General features: G+C 41.4%; 1 protein-coding gene across 1 annotated transcript in view; it reads right to left on the bottom strand.

The window, feature by feature from the left end:
* Positions 1–16457, bottom strand: part of LOC126101580 (SWI/SNF-related matrix-associated actin-dependent regulator of chromatin subfamily B member 1) — a 140493-nt gene that overhangs the window by 39731 nt on the left and 84305 nt on the right. The window contains exon 7 of the mRNA XM_049912233.1: positions 4627–4817. Within this exon, the coding sequence (XP_049768190.1) occupies positions 4627–4817 (191 nt within the window). The remainder of the gene's footprint in view (positions 1–4626; positions 4818–16457) is intronic.

The following is a 16457-nucleotide window of genomic DNA, read 5'->3' as shown; positions in this document are numbered from 1 at the left end:
TGTAGGATATTCGGCTGCATCATTTTGCTCTGCAAATTCTTCTAGTCAATTGATGTTTCAATCCTTCTGCTGAGGTGTTCTTCAAGATTTGTGGTGTTCACTGTCAGCTGAACACTGTCCAAGGCCACTGTCGCATTCACTTATAAAAGGTATTTTTCCAGCAATTCTGCTGAAGAAGTCGAGTTACAGGCTCAAATTTGTCCAGCTACAATTGGTGCGCCATCCTCATTATATGTAAAGGAAGTAATCCTGCACTTACTCTGAACATGGGTACTTGGTAAAATTCCTAAGATTGCTATTGGTGGGCAATTTTCATAGGATAGAAGTGAAACAGGTAAAGCAAGAGGAGGCGACATTTATCAAAATATTATTGTCGTCCCACACAGGTGGCATCCTGGATGTTGTTTGTATTTCCCATGCACCATGACTGCATGACCGGAAACCACAATGCTGGAAGCCTATAGCAATCTTCTTTACTGAAGTTACATTCAATCTTTGAAATCTCAATTGCTTCTCAGACTTTTGTTCTATAAATATTGGTTACCTTTGCTAGCACATATATGTTAGTGAAATCAACTTCATGGATACAGTTTACCTGATGTTCCAATATTGTAGATGTCACAGTTGTTGATGGATCCTGTGTACTGCAAGTTAGAAAGTGACCTTATGAACAGAACCATTCACAGAGTAACTAGTCTGTCAACAGACTCTAGGATGGATAGCTCTATTATAAAGAATCTAATGCCACAGACACCTGGACCACCCAGACCATGTGGTCTACAGAAGATATACAAATAAGAGTGTTCACGTAGACCTACAATTAGTGGAATCAACTCTACAACTTACTTTAGCAGTTACGAGAGGTGTCCAATAAGTAAGTAATGCAACACTTTTTTTTTCTCAACCATTTTTGGTTGGGGGAAAAAATGCACAATTTGCTGTGGGATATTGTGGAATATACCCACTTCAGCCTCTACAGTTTTATGAAGTTCCAGTAGTTAGTGATGCTACACACAGCCTTCAAAATAGCATTTGTAACAGAGGTGCAACCCAAGCACAGAGCTGTAATTGAGTTTCTTTTGATGGAAAACGGGAGCACTGCTGATATCCACAGGTGCTTGCAGTATGTCTACGAAGACCTGGCAGTGAACAAGAGAATGTTGAGTCATTGGGAGAGGCATCTGTCATTATCACAACAAGGTCACGCTAAACTGTCCGAATCCGCACTTGCCGGCTGACTGCTCACTGTGGTGACCCCTGCAGTGTTGGAATGTGCAGACACTTTCCGTGAAAGATGCACTCCACGGGAAGATGTATGCGAGTGGAATACATCGGGGCTCTGACATCGGCCAGTAGATTGGTACAATGAGGATATGCAGGCCCTCCCAATAAGGTAGCGCAAGGCCATCACACTGAACGGACATTATGTTGAAAAGTAACGTTTCACAGCCATAAGAGTGGAGAACAACATGTTGTATTGGAGTCCTGCTTTCAGAAAAAAGAAGGTCGTATTATTTATTATCTCTCATATTCTGTAAGTGAACAGACAGTTAATCTATTCACAACGCGACAATAGAAGAACCCACACATGTAAATGTTAAGGTAATTTGCAAGCTTTCAGAGCCCGTGGCTCTTCCTTCTAGCACAGGGTTTCAACAGGAAAGAAGAGGAATGAAGAAAAACGACTGGAAACATTAAGAAAATGAGGAGAGTTTGAAAAAGTCACCCAGAACCTTGTGTCAGGGGAGACTTAATGGACAGGATGAGAAGGAAAGAGTCATTGTTAGGGACTGCATGGGATTTGAAAACCTAAGAGTTTATAGGTAGAAGATACAGCAACAAGCAAGACAGAGATCACTAACAAAACATCATGCACGAGTTAATAAGAGCGGAAAGCTAAGTGCACTATGTATGGTAGATGTGGGGGTTGCAAGGGGGTGGGGGGCTGTAACAGACAGATTAGAAAATAAAAGACACAGAAAACTATAAGGAGTTGAACAAGAAAGGAACAGTTACTGAGAAGAAATGCTGAGATGGAAGAAATTAATGTAAATTAAGGCCATCTGGATGGCGAGAATGAAGGGCCATGTTGTAGCTCCAGTTCCCACCTGCAAAGTTCTAAGAAACTGGTGTCTGGGTGAAAAATACAAATGGCCAGTGTGGTGAAACGTGCACATAGTTCATGAATGTCACATTGTAAAGTATGCTCTGCAACAGGATATTGTACGTTGCCACTATACATCCTCTGCCTACACGCATTCATCCTAACTGGTAACTTGCTAGTAGTCATGCCTATGTTAAAGGGTAAACAGTGTTTACATAATAGCTGGTATATGAATGTAATTTCATTGACGGCTCTGCCTTCGATAGTATCTGTTTTGCCAGTTACATAGCTGGTATAGGTGGTGGTAGGAGGGTGCATACTGCAAGTCTTGCAGTGGGGTTGGTCACAAGGGTAGGAGCCATAGTGTAGGGAGATGGATTCAGAAGGAGCACGGAGACTGACAAGGATATTGCAGAGCTTGTTGGGCTGGTGGTGTAATTACATCCAGTGAAGGCTGAGGTGGGAATGGCAGTGTATTGCTGTACAGGGTCTGCACCTGAACAAATATGTTTGCCTCTAGTACCAAGGCTGAATGGATGGAAACGTCTGACATGGAAAGGATGGCAACTGTCAAATGCAAGTACCGAATTTGTGAATAGTTTTGATGTGAACGGAAGTACGTAGACAGGCCACGGTCATCTGAGGAATTTGACAGAACGTATTTGGACATTTTAAAAATTTTAAGAAGCCCATATGGCAAAGATGTTATCAACGTACCTAACTGAAACCAGGTGCTGAAAGCTTATGAATCGCAGGGAAACTCCAACCAAACAACCCGTCAAGAGATTGGCATACGCAAGAGCCATCCTGGGTCCCACGGCTGTGCGCCTGAACTTTTTGTATGTCTGCCCCTCAAAGGTAAAGTAATTGTTGGTAAGTATAAAGTTGGTTAACTTGAGCATGAATGATGTCATAGGTTTGGAATCAGGAGGGCACTAATTGAGAAAACGTTCAGTTGCACACAGACCATGCATATGAGGGATGTTGATCTGGCGGGGGTGGCATTAATGGTGGCAAGCAAATAGTGTGATCGGAGTAGGATGGGCATAGATTTCAGATGATCTAGAAAATGAGTGGGGTCTGTAATATAGGAAGGAAGTGTTTGTCTTTGTTGCAGGTGTTGGACAATTAGACAGACATTTGTTCAATGGGTGGTTTGAAGGCAACAACTGTGGGATGACCAGGGTGACTGGGTTTGTCGATATCATGTGTTGTCACAGCTCCACAGAAGGCAGCTGTTTTCAAGTGTAGCCGTTATCACTTCACTGCTGAAGGCTGGCAAAAGCACTGCAAGCTCTGAGGAATCTTCTTACAACTGCCTTGACTATAGGACATAAGAGTATATAGAAAGCCTACCAACACATAATCAGTCAAAGTTGGATTTCTTAAAGAAGACTGAAAGCCAGCAACTAAAATGGTTTTGTCTATTTGCAGTGCTTTTCAACACAAGTTTAACAGAAAGTGTATGAAACGGTCTTCTCACTCAGTTATGGTACTGTCTGTTTCCAGAGTTCATGACCACATCCACAGTATTCTAAGGAAAAAAATGGTATAGACAACATTTTTCAGTCAGAACAAAATACAGGATTTTTTCTGGTGCAAGACATGTACACCTGATTACCTCTTCACAGTGGAAGTCAATGAAATGACATGTGGCTGTCACAGTGTGTATATAGGCAAAACAGAAGGGACTGTAAAAGAACATATTTCAGAACACAAACGCCACACACAGTTAAAACAAAATGTGAAATCTGCAGTAACAGAACGCCAGGAGAACTGCAACCAAGACACTTATTTCACCAATGTATGTGTTCTGGCCCAGTAAACTGATATTTATAGAAGAAAATGTCCAAGAAGCAATTACAATCTCAAAAAAATTTATGTAACTTCGATAGAGAAGACAGCTATACACTTCCATCTTTGAGGTTTCCCACCATCAATGAAATGAATATGCAACCACAGTGGGTGAGAAGTACAAACAACGACCAGGAGACCAGCTCTGTGGCACAACAATAAATTCTGATAAACATTCTTCCTCTTTCGCTTTGCCTGTTTCACTTCTATCCAAAGACGATGGCCCACTCATAGTAGCCTTAGGAATTTTACCCAATACCCACATTCAGCTTGAGTACAGGATTACTCCCTTTCTATCCAATGACAATGGCCCATCAAAGGCAGCGGGAAAGATTTTAGCCAATAACCCCACTCCTTCAACATAATCGCTCGCGCGAAAACTCGCTGTTGTAAGTGAATGTGGTACTGGTCTTCGACAGCGTTCAGCTGACATTGAACACCACAAGATCCTGACGAAGATTCCAGCAGAGGGGTCAAAACACAAATCAAGCGGAACTTGAAGAGGAAAATTACATGGCCTAATATTCTATAATATTTTACCTTCAGTATATTTCATATTTGTATCTAGTAAAGAGGATATCAGGAATGATTACTGTAAGATAATGTGGCTTTTATACACAGTTCCTTTTAACTGTTACTAATTCTGTAAGTAAAGTGAAAATCAGTACCTAAAGGCATAAGTACGTTGATGCCAGCTCAGTTGTCCACGGATACTGTATGCAATAGCTGTCACAAACTCTCCACCCAGACCAAGTTCTGCACAAAGTTTCATTGCAAATGTTTCAGGATTATTTTCTTTTTCGCTCATGTCCCATTCAACTTGATCCACTAAAGAGGTATTGCCAACATGGATGTTCAGCTGAAACACATATCAATCATTCAACAAATTTTCCATAGTAACTACGTAAATCAACAAAATACATAATAATTGTTTTAAAAAAAATCCATCATAGCAAACACACTGATGATGTTTAGACCAATGTGAAGAATTCTTGTATTATTAACATGATTTTTATATCTAAAAACAAAGATGATGTGACTTACCAAACGAAAGCGCTGGCACGTCGATAGACACACAAACAAACACAAACGTACACACAAAATTCTAGCTTTCGCAACCAACAGTTGCTTCGTCAGGAAAGAGGGAAGGAGAGGGAAAGAGGAAAGGATTTGGGTTTTAAGGGAGAGGGTAAGGAGTCATTCCAATCCCGGGAGCGGAAAGACTTGCCTTAGGGGGAAAGAAGGACGGGTATAGACTCACGCGCGCGCGCACACACACACACACACACACACACACACACACACACACACACACACACACACATACAGACACAAGCAGACATATACAGAGGCAACGAGTTTGGGCAGAGATGTAGTCGAGGCGGAAGTGCAGAGGCAAAGATGATGTTGAATGACAGGTGAGGTATGAGTGGCGGCAACTTGAAATTAGCGGAGATTGAGGCCTGGTGGATAACGGAAAGAGAGGATATATTGAAGAGCAAGTACCCACCTCCGGAGTTCGGATAGGTTGGTGTTAGTGGGAAGTATCCAGATAACCCGGACGGTGTAACACTGTGCCAAGATGTGCTGGCCGTGCACCAAGGCATGTTTAGCCACAGGGTGATCCTCATTACCAACAAACACTGTCTGCCTGTGTCCATTCATGCGAATGGACAGTTTGTTGCTGGTCATTCCCACATAGAATGCGTCACAGTGTAGGCAGGTCAGTTGGTAGATCACGTGGGTGCTTTCACACGTGGCTCTGCCTTTGATCGTGTACACCTTCCGGGTTACAGGACTGGAGTAGGTGGTTGTGGGAGGGTGCATGGGACAGGTTTTACACCGGGGGCGGTTACAAGGGTAGGAGCCAGAGGGTAGGGAAGGTGGTTTGGGGATTTCATAGGGATGAACTAAGAGGTTACGAAGGTTAGGTGGACGGCGGAAAGACACTCTTGGTGGAGTGGGGAGGATTTCATGAAGGATGGATCTTATTTCAGGGCAGGATTTGAGGAAGTCGAATCCCTGCTAGAGAGCCACAGTCGGAGTCTGATCCAGTCCCGGAAAGTATCCTGTCACAAGTGGGGCACTTTTGTGGTTTTTCTGTAAGAGGTTTTGGGTTTGAGAGGATGAGGAAGTGGCTCTGGTTATTTGCTTCTGTACCAGGTCGGGAGGGTAGTTGTGGGATGCGAATGCTGTTAGGTTGTTGGTGTAATGGTTCAGGGATTCCGGACTGGAGTAGATTCGTTTGCCACGAAGACCTAGGCAGTAGGGAAGGGACCGTTTGATGTGGAATGGGTGGCAGCTGTCGTAATGGAGGTACTGTTGCTTGTTGGTGGGTTTGATGTGGACGGACGTGTGAAGCTGGACATTGGACAGGTGGAGGTCAACATCAAGGAAAGTGGCATGGGATTTGGAGTAGGACCAGGTGAATCTGATGGAACCAAAGGAGTTGAGGTTGGAGAGGAAATTCTGGAGTTCTTCTTCACTGTGAGTCCAGATCATGAAGATGTCATCAATAAATCTGTACCAAACTTTGAGTTGGCAGGCCTGAGTAACCAAGAAGGCTTCCTTTAAGTGACCCATGAATAGGTTGGCGTACGAGGGGGCCATCCTGGTACCCATGGCTGTTCCCTTTAATTGTTGGTATGTCTGGCCTTCAAAAGTGAAGAAGTTGTGGGTCAGGATGAAGCTGGCTAAGGTAATGAGGAAAGAGGTTTTAGGTAGGGTGGCAGGTGATCGGCGTGAAAGGAAGTGCTCCATCGCAGCGAGGCCCTGGACGTGCGGGATATTTGTGTATAAGGAAGTGGCATCAATGGTTACAAGGATGGTTTCCGGGACTAACGGATTGGGTAAGGATTCCAGGCGTTCGAGAAAGTGGTTGGTGTCTTTGATGAAGGATGGGAGACTGCATGTAATGGGTTGAAGGTGTTGATCTACGTAGGCAGAGATACGTTCTGTGGGGGCTTGGTAACCAGCTACAATGGGGCGGCCGGGATGATTGGGTTTGTGAATTTTAGGAAGAAGGTAGAAGGTAGGGTGCGGGGTGTCGGTGGGGTCAGGAGGTTGATGGAGTCAGGTGAAAGGTTTTGTAGGGGGCCTAAGGTTCTGAGGATTCCTTGACGCTCTGCCTGGACATCAGGAATGGGATTACCTTGGCAAACTTTGTATGTGGTGTTGTCTGAAAGCATCCTTCCGGCGGACAAGGGTTCCACGACCGTGGTACTTGATCGTCGGGAGTATGTGGCTGAGGGACTGCGTCACCACCACCTACTCCAGTCCTGTAACCCGGAAGGTGTACACGATCAAAGGCAGAGCCACGTGTGGAAGCACCCACGTGATTTACCAACTGACCTACCTACACTGTGAAGCTTTCTATGTGAGAATGACCAGCAACAAACTGTAATATATCCTCTCTTCCCGTTACCCACCAGGCCTCAATCTCTGCTAATTTCAAATTGCCACCGCTCATACCTCACCTGTCATTCAACATCATCTTTGCCTCTGCACTTCCGCCTCGACTGACATCTCTGTCCAAACTCCTTGCCTCTGTATATGTCTGCTTGTGTCTGTATATGTGTGGATGGATATGTGTGTGTGTGTGTGTGTGTGTGTGTGTGTGTGTGTGTGTGTGTGTGTGTGCGCGCGAGTGTATACCTGTCCTTTTTTCCCCCTAAGGTAAGTCTTTCCGCTCCCGGGATTGGAATGACTCCTTACCCTCTCCCTTAAAACCCAAATCCTTTCGTCTTTCCCTCTCCTTCCCTCTTTCCAGACGAAGCAACTGTTGGTTCCGAAAGCTAGATTTTTGTGTGTATGTTTGTATGTCTATCGACGTGCCAGCGCTTTCGTTTGGTAAGTCACATCATCTTTGTTTTTAGATATATTTTTCCCACGTGGAATGTTTCCCTCTATTATATTCATAACATGATTCTTAGTAATACAAAGTTCTACATTCATACAAAATCCCCTGAAAGGGCAGCAAAATGAAAAAAGCATAAACATCCAGCTTCATGAACACATGATACCACTTCAGCCATACAGATGAATCAGCAGTAGCAGATTGGGCACTGACATGGGGTAACCATGAAATGTTATTCTTTGAGACTTTTAACTGCTACTAAACTAGATTGTGCTGAAATGGTACAGAAATTGGTGGAAATGACAAACCTTTTCCAAAAAGGTGTGGCCTTCATTTTAAATAAAGCAAACAGTGTTAACTCATTGACTAAACAAGCTCCAGGACCCGTAACACTCCAACTTCGAAAGCATCAACAATGTTCAGTTAATCACATGACACAATGAAAGCTGCACAGCTATGACTGACCAATTCAGCTACTTTACAAAGTTCTCATTTTTAAAGAGGCAAACATCTGAGATGGAATCAACAAACTCCAATGCCTCTCAAGAGCTACCACAGCAGAAAATGAAACACTAGGCAGAGCACTGTGCTCAGAAAGTGATTCTCAACCTGTTTCATCTCAGCAACCCCCTTGCTACCTCAGAATAGTGACCACAGCAGTTTGGCAGTTTTGAGGTGAATCATCTACGTCTGTGTTTGCAGGTCTGTCCTGTCTTTGTGTATAATGTCTTGAAAATTTGGAAAGTGAAAAAGGTCCTATACATTCTAGTTAATGATATAAAGGTACAGTGTGACAATGAGTGAAGACACCACATCTATAGCCTTAATAAAACTAATTTTGTGTCCCTGTGCCATAAAATTTGTATAAATGTCACATACACTTTCCCCTTGTTAGCTGCCTCATCTGAGTGTATAGCAAAAGATCTTTGACTTCCTCATGATTTTCTTGCAAAGCTTGTGGAAAAGAAATGCAGCAGCTTGAGGTACTCTGATTAACACTTGCCGGATGACATACAGATAGCGACAGACTGTGTTCCCAGCAATGACACATGGACTGTCAAAATCTTAGCAGCAAATTGTCAAAAGTAATCGTAACGAAGTTCTAGAATTGACAGCCCTTTTAGGAAATTTCTCACACTCAAATTATTCTCAGGACTGAGAGTTGGCAGAAATCTGAAGCAAAAACTGGAACATCTTTGGATTCACTGTGAGAGGGTAAAGACAGACAGTCTTGCAACTTTGAACGCATTTTCTGAAAATTGTGTTGAGCAGTTAGTTAAGACAGTCCACATGTAATAGAAATACAGGGTGTTTATAAATGAATATCAGGGTTGTAACACTTTATAACATTTATTATATTACACTTAACAGTTATAAATGATATGTCAAATGAAAGAGCAACTCAAAAAGTTTTACCAAGAACCTTAAAAATGTTCAATGTGAGCACCATTTGTCACATGGCACATATCAAGTATATAGCAGAGTTCTTTCCACATGTTGATAAGTGTGTTTTCAGTGATTGTAGCAACAGCTGCTTCAATCCGGTTTCTTAATTCAGGGAGGTCTGCTGGTAGCAGAGGCATTTACACACGATCCTTGATGAAGCGCCAAAGGAAAAAATCACATGGCGTTAGGTCGGGTGAACTTGGGAGGCCATGCCCGGTCATTGGTCCCCCTGCTGCCTATCCAGCACTTGGGTACAGTGAAGTTCAACTAATCGCGTACTTCACTATGCCAGTGCTCACATTGAACATTTATAAGGTTCTTGGTAAAACTGTTTTGAGTTTCTCTTTCATTGACGTATCATTTATAACAGTAAGTTCAACATAATAAATATTATAAAGCGTTAAAACCCCAATATTCATTTATAAGCACCCTGTATTTGAGACATTATAGCTACAAACAGGTGTCACCTCATCGATGGCGTCAGAATAGACGTTGGGATTAGTGATCACTATTTCATAGTGACAACAGGTACTAAAATTAATAAACCCATTGCAAAAGGTAGGAGATTATTTTTGCTAGAAAGAGAAGATAAGCAGTTGTTAGCATTCCTCTCATACAATGAATTGACATCATTTAGTTCCAGTATGATGGACATAGAGGAATTATGGGCAAAGTTTAAATGGATATTGAATGATGCTCTGGAGAAATATGCGTCGAGTAACAGTATTAAGGGTAAGAAGACCCAGCGTGGTTTAACAATGAAGCCCAGAAAATACTGAGGAAGCAAAGGCTAATGAACACTCGATTTAAAAGAGAATGCACAAATGACTACAGGCAAAAGTTACTAGATGTGCAAAGCATACAACTACCACCATCCTACCTTAGCAAAAGATCTTGCCAAGAACCTGAAAAAATTCTGGTCATACATAAAATAGTTAAGCAGGCCTAATACTTCTATCCAGTCACTCATTGACCAGTCTGGTGTGGCGCAAGAAGAGAGCAAAAGGAAAGCAGAAAATTTAAACTTGGCATTTAAGTAGTTGTTAATGCAGGAGAATCGTACAAACATGTCATTTGACCATCAGGCAGGCATCCATATGGAGAACATACTAATAAACATCCCTGGCATACAGAAACAACTGGGAGAGTTGAAAGCAAATTAATCACCAGGTCTAGATGGGATCCGAATTCAGTTTTGCAAAGAGTACCCTATGGTATTGGCCCCTTACTCAGCTTGCATTTATCGTGAATCTCTTGCCCACTGTAATGTCTCAAGCGACCGAAACAAGTGTAGTTGACTCCTGTTTATAAGAAGGGTAAAAGAATGGACCCACAAAATTACAGACCAATATTCTTAGTATCGATTTGCTGCACAATTCTTGAAGATATTTTCAGTTTGACTATAACAAATTTCCTTGACATATAAAAGCTCCTGTTCACGAATCATGATAGTTGTAGAATACATCGCTCATGCAAAACTCTGCTTGCCCCTTTCTTACAATATCCTGGGAATCACAGATGAAGGGCAAAAGCTAGATTCCATGTTTTTGGATTTCCTAAAAGCATTTCATAAGGTGCCCAACTGCAGACTGTCAACGAAGGTCTGAGCATATGGAACAGGTTCCCAGACACGCGAATGACTCTAAGACTTCTAAAGTAACAGAATCCAGTAAGGTGTCCTCAACAGCAAGTGTTCTTCAGCAAAAGGGAATTGTCAGGTGAGTCCCAGAGAAGACGACTTGACGATACTGTGGTGTGAAGGAAGGTGGTGGTGTTGAGTGACTGTAGGAGAATGCAAGCTGACTTGTACAAAATTTCAGTTAAGGCAGGTGAGCAGAAAAACAAACCCATAATGTTCGTATACAACATTAGCAATGTGATGTTTGATACAGTCACATCAATTAAATGGCTAGGAGTAATGTTTCAAAGCGATACGATAAACAGGGTGTATACGGGGACAAGGAAAAAAAATTCCCGGATTATTCCCGGATTTCTCCCGGATATCCCGTTTAAAAAATATGCTTTTTCCCGGGTGAAAATACACTTTTTCTGTGCTAAGTGACAGTAGGTTTTCCGTAGATTTTCCTTCGGAACTGTAAAACTTATCAATCCTTTGAATGGTTAACGTTTTATACAATCACGCAGAACTTCCCGGAAAAAAAAGAAGAAAAGGAGAGAAGTTTTGGAAAGACCTTTGATTTGCAGCAACATATACGCTGCATATTTTCGTATTACGAAAGTATAAATTCGAATTGCACCAAACACAGCACGTTAAGTTTCCGGAGCGTTGAAACCGAGGTTGCGATGTCCTTTTGTAAGCGAGTCGTATCTCAAGCCATGAGATCTTGCCAGCCGATGACAGCAGCTATTCAAAGCATAGGACACGTGTTATAGTCAGCCATTAGCAAGATGACTGGTTACATAGGGCGAACACGCAAGAGGAAAAGTTAACGGTTTACATTAATGTACACAGTACCGTATATCTACAAGAAAAGCTAAGCTTTCACATATAATTTTGGTCTCTAAGAATAACACGCAACAACAGAAGCTAAGTTTTCACATGTAATATTGATTTTTTTTTGTGTGTGTTATACTTGAAGATACATCACACAAATGTGCCAGTAAGTTTAAAATTCTGACATAAATGTCTCGGCTCGAAATTCTTGTAAGTGGCTGGTCCTCAAACTGTTTCAGTTTCGAATGCTCTGTGATTTAGATATCCATCCCACTTTCTCACATGTAACATAATTCATCTTGCGTAAAAAGAAATTTACTTTGAAAGTAACGCTTTTCTAACCACCGTTCGCAATACTATTCGGAGACTGTTAGAAATAGGTTCGATTTACCAGTTGCCAGAGAGCGTCAGAAAAACAGGCATTATTGTGCGTGTGCAACTGTATGGGTGTAGGAAGCCCGCATGTTCGTGTGTATTAAGCTTGTCAGTGTGGTTTTTGGGATGTAAATTTTCTTGGAGTACCAGTACTCTGCGATCTCATTTTTGGTTCTTTATTATGGCATAATGCCATATATGGCAGAAGATGATAACGTGCACTTGAAATTAGCTTCGCTTGGAACTAGGCAATACTGTAGAATGAAACACTTCGTTTGAAATAAAATGACTGCCTCAGCGGAAAGATTAATAAAGCCAAATTTCTTTAGCAAACTTGCAAAATTAACTTCACTGTTCTGCAAGGCGATTAATGCTTGACTGCTACAAACTTGGAAATAAAATAAAACCAGAAAACTGAAATTAATAATATATTTTTGCCCTCTGTAATTATGTGAATGTATTTTAATTCACTTGATAACTTCCGGCCACAGAAATCCGTTTTGTTTTCATTTGATGTGGGAGCTGTACACGAAGAGAAGCAGCGAAATCACTTAACGTAAACACGGGTCACGTGGAGAACCCCCTCCCCACTACAACTGTGTGCAAGCGTGAGTCTGGCAGCTAGGGCGCGGGAGAAAAATTTTTCTCGTTTGGATCTGGTTGCTTGCTGCTACTACCGATACAGCTAACAGCCAAACTTCAAGTAGCGGGAGAAGGTACTGCTTATACGCGAGTCAAATGCGCATGCGCAACAGACCGCTGGCAACTGGTCAAACGAACCTTACGTGAACAGTTGTGACGTCATGCTCACAGCAAGCCGTTTATTGTTACGAAGAATTACAGTCTGCGCGCTACGGCCTTTGACATATTTTTGCTATTTGCAGACGCTTGTGCGTGCACGGTGTTTTGTTGTTGTAAATTGCACATTTCCTTTGCTACTAAAGTTTTATTTTTTTCCCTCTCGTTTATATTTTCTTGCTGCAGTATCATTCTCCAGTAGCCGGATACAATAACATTCTTTGCTAAAGAATCAATTTTGCAGTCAAAATTACAAAAATTTAACTGAAAGCTAAAACAATGAAAAATTCCCGGAATTCCGAAAAATTCCCACGTTTTTCCCCGTTTTCTCCCGGATGAAAAAATTCCCGGGGTTTTCCCGGATTTCCCGGTTGTCCCGGGTCGTAGACACCCTGGATAAAGGATGAGCATGTGAGGATTGTGGTAGAAAAGGCAAATTGGCCAACTTTGGTTTCTTGGGAGAATTATAGGAAAGTGTGGTTTATCTGTAAAGGAGACCACATGTTGGGCACTAGTGCAATGCATTCTTGAGTGCTGCTCAATATTTGGGATCTGTGTCAGGTTGGATTGAAGGAAGACACCCAAGCAATTCAGAGGCAGGTTGCTAGATTTGCCAGTAGGTTCCAACAACATGAGTATTACAGAGATGCTTCAGGAACTCAAATGAGAATCCCTGGAGGCAAGGTGAAGTTCTCTTCGAGGAACACTATTGAGAAAATTTAGTGAACCAGCATTTTAAGTTGACTGCAGAATGATTCTACTACTGCCAATGTACTTTTCACATAAGGAACACAAAGATAAGAGAAATCAAAGCTCACAAGGAGGCACATACACAGTCTTCACACTAACTGTGAATTTAACAGGAAAGGAAATGACTAGCAGTGGTACAAGGTACCCTCTGCCACACACTGTATGGTGGCTTCTGGAGTATGTATGTAGATGTAGAATGCAATTTTATCTTGTTAACATAGTGCACAAATTTATGCAATCTCCCATCTTAATTTTTATAAGGTCATACCTATGGATTACCCAGTGGAATGAAATACTTAAGGCAGTGCAGATATTAAATTGAAACAATGAAAATCCAGGACGGAATAATGACAGTATTAAGAAAAGAATAAACTGCTACTCACAATGGATATGTTGAGTCAGAGACAGACACAACAAGAAGACTGCTAACTTTGTAAGCTTTTGGTCGACAGGCCTTCTTCTAATGTAGAACACACACGTTCATGCACATACAACTCACATATGCATAACCACTGTCACCGTGCTTAGTCCAGCCTCGGTGGTCAGAGACAGGGGTCATGTGTGTATCAGTTGTGTTTGTTTGAATGTGTGTGTGTGTGTGTGTGTGTGTTTTCTACATTAGAAGAAGGCCTTTTGGCTGAAATCCCACATGGCTAGCAGTCTTTTCGCTGTGTCTGTCGGTGACTCCACATCTCTTCTATATGGTGAGTAGATATTAAATTGTGTAAGAATCCGTGACACTGACTGACTGTGAATACAGCTCAATCAATTGCATGTGAAAGTATATTTGTTCAAGGAATATTTATTTCTTTGAAAGTATCTTCCAGTTTCTTGTAGAGAGAACAACATTTTTGTTGGCAGTCAAACTTCTGGAAAACGATGTCCTCCAGTGCTTTGCAATAAACTTCTAATGAACAAAATTTAGAGTACTGGCAATGCTTCAATATCTACTGCCACAGAATCATCCACGTAAGAGGCTATCTCACTGATTCTTATGACAACTGTGCCATTACCTGAAGGAATTTATTTCATACTGAGAGTAACGAAGGCCTTGCTCTGATAACATGGGTTTCACCACATTGTCCTATTGATATGTAACTTTGTAAGGAGAGTGATTTTTTTAAATAACTCACCTATGGCACTTCAATTTCATAGCTTGGGAAAATAAACTTACCCACATTTGATATGATTACATTTCATTTAAGATGTAATAAAAACTTAAGTTTTGGTCGTGAATGACTGCACATGAAATTGAATTAATAAAATCCAAATGGTGTTGCCACAGCATTCTTTTCCTTGTCACTTTCAGCTAGTAGGATATGGTAATATTCTTTGAGTAGATCGAGTTTAGAAAATAATTTCTTTCCTACAAGGATGGAATTCGCATCATTTATGTGAGGAAATTGATAGCAGGCAGGTAGGGTCCGATCATTAAGACAACTGCTGTCTCTACAAATGTGCTACAGACAATCCAGCTTTCCTACCACGTGCACTATCTCACTGGAATTTAGAGGGGTGCATTATATTATGATTCATTAAGAACTGGAATTCTTGTGCAGCCCAATTTAGTTTATGTGGATCTAACCTGTGGGCTCTTGAGTACATTGGCATGTCACTGCTGGATGCAATCTAAAGTTTAACATCATGCTTGATTTCTCCCAGTCTAAGGGTTAGTTTTATCAGTTCAAGGATTTTTTAAAGTAATTCAGAGTATTTACATTTAGCATGGAGTGAACTTATGGAATGAGACAAATCAACTGCACACTGTAGTGCAGCCAAATGCAGCTGGGTATTACTGTCAACTAATAATTTTCTTGTTAGGTCTATACTAGCCAAACTTTAGTCTGCACTGATTATACCTTTTGTTGTGATGGGTACAATGAAATGCCTCTCAAAAATGCATTTTAAACTTAAATCAACAATTCAATAACCTTTATTCATTAAGTATTAACCTCAGATCAAACCACAGCATAAAGTTTGTAGTCTGTCTCTTTAACCTTATCCTTGGGACACACTGATATAACAGAAACATACGCACTGCTGTCTACCATTACCCCGAAGTATTGCTCTCTAACAAATAATCAATACTGGCAGCCTGGTACAAATATCAGTACAGTATAAATATCTGTACTTTCCTTGCTGTGGCCCCTACTACAAGATCATCATCACAATTGACACTGTCGTTCCCATGATTTGGATTTTTGGACTTCAGTTTCAAGACCTTTCACCGATTCAGAAGAATCACATGCCACAGGGGACATTTTCCCTGAAGATGAAATTAAGTTCCTGAGTGTTTCGTATTTCCGTCATCCCATGAGCCATTTGTGCTGGTATGTCCACATTTTCTTCAGAAATCAGTAAAGTATTTTGGACGCTACCAGAAGTTAGTCTAGCCAGTGAATCTTTAAAATTTTATCTTAAACATTTGTTTCTCCATAACTTATTTTCCAAAACCAGTGACTGGGTTTCATATCAGCAATTTCTTTGTTTCTAGTCGAGTCATTAAGAAGGCCTGTGACAGTTACAGTGGGCTAGGCACAGCAGCTTTGTGTGTCTTCTAAAGCCAATCACATTACATGATTTTGTAAATGTCGCTATGGAAATGCCTCACTGCTGCCAGAGCTCTGCAGACGGCTACTGTTTTTGCCTGCAGCCATTTGCACTTTGTAGCTGAAAGATGACAATAGGGCTGCCAGCTGTCTTACGATGTCTCGACTATTGTTTCTTAATTTGATATTTGTCACTTTTCTTAAGTCATAAGCAGTCTTACTTTAGTTAACAAACGTTTGTTGCTTTCGCCACTGTTCATGAGATCCTAT

Source organism: Schistocerca cancellata, chromosome 9, assembly GCF_023864275.1.
Source record: "Schistocerca cancellata isolate TAMUIC-IGC-003103 chromosome 9, iqSchCanc2.1, whole genome shotgun sequence".
NCBI classification, from domain to species: Eukaryota; Metazoa; Arthropoda; class Insecta; order Orthoptera; family Acrididae; genus Schistocerca; species Schistocerca cancellata.
The sequence above is the reverse complement of the archived record's forward strand: the minus strand, read 5'-3'. Positions and strand labels throughout refer to the sequence as shown.